Below are 4,705 nucleotides of genomic sequence, written 5' to 3'. Positions count from 1 at the left end.
TGCTTGGAGATACAAAGGTTTAGGAGTCTCCTTTCATTTTATATTTATACATTATTAGAGATTTAGTTTAATTTAATTTTTGTTTTTCGTTAAACAGGATATTATCAGTATCTTGGTACCTGAAGATGGAGAAGCCAAACTCTTGCTTGACATCCTAGACGAGCATGTATGGGATGACTTCGAAGTAGGAGAGGATGATGCTGTTTCTGACCCTGTTGTTGATAGTTGGCACACGATTTTAGTCCAACAAAAGAAGAAGATACACTTGAAGGATCTGTACCTATTAGATGTTAAATCCCGAGAAGACCAGCCATTGCCCAAACCGACAGATACTGAAGCTGTAGGAAGTGAGGATGTGTTGAAGAAGATGGAAGAAGGGTTTATAAAGATTAACGAGAAAATGGAAGAAGGGTTTAGGAAGATTACTGAGAAGGTTCATGAGATAGACACAAGACTGAAGTCTGTAGAAATGAAAATAGCTGATCAAAGGAGAGATTCAGATTTTATGGATTTTCAGTATGAAGATGTGGGGAGAGTGTATGAAACAGGTGGAGGATCAAATGCAAGAGGTAAAAAAAGATATTTATTTCTTTCCTCGCTCATAAGTGTATGTTCAAAAACAAAATTATTTTGCAATGTAGGTGATAAGGGTATGGAGAAGACACCTGCAGAGGAGACTAGGGACGCACCTGCACCTGCACCTGTACCTGCGGAGGAGACCAGGGACGCACCTGCACCTGTACCTGCGGAGGAGACCACAGACGTACCTGCACCTGCAGTGGAGACCACAAACGCACCTACACCTGTACCTGCGGAGACTCCTGAACCACCAGCAAAGAAACCACGCTACAAAATATGTATGCGGAAGAGTGCTGAGGCTAAAAGGACGGCTGAGCTCATTAGGAATAGGAGAAAGGGTAAACCATCGAGGCATATATCCACTCCTTACAAAAATGATGCACCAGGAGAAAGGAAGAAACGAGAGGCTGAAAAAAAGAAGTAGAAGAAACAAGTTTTTTTTTGTTTTTGTTGAAACTAGTTATTGGTTTTTGGTGAAACTTGTAGATGGTTTAGGTTGAAACTAGTAGGAGGTTTTTTATGTTTGGTGAAACAGGTTTTAGTTAAAACTACTAGGAGGTTTACTGTTTTAATTAAATTATGTTTTCAGATTTTAGTACACTGGTATTATTGCCGTACAACTAGTGTTATGAAACTAGAACAAAAGATTTTCAGCCCAAAACCACATGTGCGCCGTCAAATTACACGAGCGCGTCAAATTACACGAGCGCCGTCAAACTACACGAACGCCAGCAAAATAATTATAAAAATAATTAATTACTTTTTTCGCACCGTCAAATAATATACAAAGTTGTACCCAAGTAGGTAAGTTGTACTCTATTTTTTTTTATTACACAGAGTTGTACTTTCATAGATAAAACGATTTTATTAGTTATATCGTACTAGAAATTACATTTTTATAGTTGTACTTTTGAAAATAGTTAATAATAAGACATTTAAGACACATATAGATAATTAAATGTATAAAATTATGTTTTTTTGTTAATTTCTTATAACTATATAGCATTAGTTATAATAGTTGTCATAGAAGTATAAGGTATATGTTATGAAAATATGATTTTTGTGTTCTCAATATTCAAAAATGCATCAAGTTGGATTTACATCATCAAAATAGATATGAAACTAAATCCTTAAACACATCCTGCTTTCCGAAATGCGGAATTAAAAAAAAAAAAAAAAGATCCAGTACCTGATAGTTGTACTAGTTGTACCCGATAGTTGTACTAGTTGTATTCGATAGTTGTACTAGTTGTACCCGATAGTTATACTAGTTGTACCTGCATAGTTATACTAGTTGTACCCAATAGTTGTACTAGTTGTACAGCGATTACTATTCTCCTTCCTCTTGCTCTGGTACATTAGGATCATTATACAACCATGCTCCTAGTCCTCTTCCTCTTCCTCCTCCTCTTCCTCCTCTTCTTCCTCTTCCTCTCCCTCGATGTTCTCCAAGTGATGGATGCCTAATTGTGTTGATGCGTCCTTTTTTCTTAATTATTTCTGGAGGAAATATACATTTTGCTCGGATATGGTCAGGAACAACCCAGTCATCTTTATGGGGGACTGGATAGATTGTCCTGCAGTAAGCCAACGACCAATGTTCCATCCAATAATAGTGGGAGCAAAATTCACGTAGATGGAGCTCTCTATCCCCGCTCATAAAGATAGCAGCTGCTATTGCATGCACACACGGATACTTATCGATATCAAACCTCTTGCAACTGCAACTTTTATTTCTCATATCAACCAGATAAACCTTGCCATCACGCCCAATCACATTGTACTCAAGGTGGTAGCTGTTTAACTCATGCACCGTCAAGGTATTTGCTTCCACACATCTCACATGCATTTCGTTCTCCACATATGGCACAAGCTTATGTGCCGTAGAAACTTCATTAGACGCCTTCCTATACTTGTTAAACCATTCAGCTAATTTTGCAATAATCACATCAATCATTGGTAACAGCGAGTATTTCCTTGCTTCTACAAAAACGCCATTGATAGATTCTGCACAATTGGTGGTGTCTATGTTATACCTGTCTCCGGGAAAATAGCATCTTGCCCATTTCTCCTCACCAACAGTTCTGTCCAGATAGTCGGCTGCATCTGGATACATTTTCCTAAAAGCACTATATAGTGTCAAGAATTCATTCTCTGTATAAGCATGAGCACAAGCTCGGAACTTCTTCGCACAAGTTGCTCTATTGACTCCACTGACATTCCCTTTCACGTTTTGAGACAAATGATATATACAAACACCATTCTGAGACAATGGAAAGACCTCACGTATTGACTTGAGGAGACTTACGTTTCTATCAGAAAGAAAAACCAGTTCAGGAACTGTACAACTGATCTCAACTTGCTCATAAACCACATCCAACTTGCCTCTTTCTCACCATCAACTACACCAAAAGCAATTGGATAATGGTGATGGTCAGGATCCTGAGCTGTAGCAACAATTAAAACACCACCATATGCATTTTTAAGGTGGGTAGCATCCACAACAATCACTTTTCTCATGACTTGAAAACCCTCAAGGCAAGCTCCCAAGGCAAAGAAAAGATACTTAAACCTGTTTCCCTCATCCAATTCCACATAAGTGCGTGTACCAGGGTTCATGTACTCTAGCATATACAAATAAGAGTGCAACAACTGATAACTCTCCTCTGGACTTCTCCGCACATCATTAGCAGCTGCTCTTTTACCTCTCCATGCAGTAGAGTATGATACTTTAACACCAAATGCGTTTTGAACCAAACCAATCAGTTCTTGTGGTGCTGGAGTTTTAAGTTTGCCTGGATAATCAGAATGACAAATAGACCTGACCAACTGTGGTGTGCCTTTCCTTCGATTTTTGCTTGTAACTGTAGTAGCTCGAGAACATGTATGAATCTTGATGTACGTTCTAACTGAGAAAAGATCTGAATTCTTCGTCTTTGCAGCTCGTAAATACCACTTACACCCATCTTTTGCTCCACGACATTTTAACACATATCGACGTGTATCTGACTGGATGATATCAAACTCAAAACCATTTTTACGGGAGGCTACAAACACTAATTCTTGTAATGACTCCTTTTTGCCAAATTCTTGTCCTACAACTAAATCAATACCATCTCCCATGTATGATTCACGTACACATCTCCTTTTACAGCAGGTGCCACCTCAATATCATCATACATACCAAAGTCTTCATGCACATTATTTCCAACATCTTCACCATCTTCACCATCTTCAGCATCTTCACTAACAACATCTTCTTTCTGCGGTTCTGATGGTTCACCTTTGTAAAAAGTATCCATACCATCATTAACATCATCACCATGTTGTGGCTCTGACGGTTGCACAAATCCCTCATTTTGCTCAACATCTGTGATGAGCTCCACATGCAAAACCCTTCTACACTGATTATTATTCACTTGCATTAGATAACCAAATACATCTTCATCATTCCGAACATATGATGGCTTCTTGGGATCCAATATCAGTGGAAAGTAGCTAAGTCTAAGCTGCGTCATAGCTCCATCTACCATAAGCTTTTTGCAAATTTTATCAACCAGTCCATTGTAAGTGATCTCTTCCATAGATGTCTTAATCACTAAAGTATGAATTTCAACCTCTTCTGAGTTCCACCTCATGTATTCACCGTCCTTTGAATAACATCCCCCCGAATCAAAACATATGATTGTGCATCGAGTGTTACTCATCGTTCTGTTAAAAGAAAAAAATAAAAACTGTTAGAATATATTTATAGTTGTACACCAGTAGTACTAGTTGCACCAGTTGTCTAAGGAAAACCAGTTGTACTAAAAGCTTCTGGTTACAGATCGACGCTTCTGAAGATTCATACGTATTCTAGTACTCTAGTATACTTAAATAACCAATGTAAATCCCGAACAAACGTATACATAAGTTTACTAACAGAAAAAAAAACCACAAACATAATTTCTAAACCCTAAATGCATAAACTCGTTTTTTTGTTGAAAAGAGAAGAATTTACCTTCAAATCACGTTCTGGGTCGTCGAGATCAGCTGAAGAAATGCTGCAGGATATGTATTTGTCAAGGGTTGAAGATCGCTGAAGCTTCCAGAGTTTTGAAGGAAATCGCTGAAATTAAGCTGGCCG

The 4,705-nt window shown here is 38.2% G+C and overlaps 1 protein-coding gene across 1 annotated transcript in view; it reads left to right on the top strand.

Moving 5' to 3' along the window:
* LOC112088059 (uncharacterized protein At3g43530-like) overlaps window positions 1–1,003 on the top strand; it is a 2,969-nt gene extending 1,966 nt beyond the window's left edge. The window contains exons 3-4 of the mRNA XM_024158213.1: window positions 98–569; window positions 642–1,003. Of these exons, the coding sequence (XP_024013981.1) occupies window positions 98–569; window positions 642–1,003 (834 nt within the window). The remainder of the gene's footprint in view (window positions 1–97; window positions 570–641) is intronic.
* The last annotated feature ends 3,702 nt before the right edge of the window (window positions 1,004–4,705 follow it).

The sequence above is a fragment of the Eutrema salsugineum genome, unplaced genomic scaffold (assembly GCF_000478725.1).
Source record: "Eutrema salsugineum unplaced genomic scaffold, Eutsalg1_0 scaffold_15, whole genome shotgun sequence".
NCBI lineage: Eukaryota > Viridiplantae > Streptophyta > Magnoliopsida > Brassicales > Brassicaceae > Eutrema > Eutrema salsugineum.
This window is presented reverse-complemented; position numbering and strand designations above follow the sequence as displayed.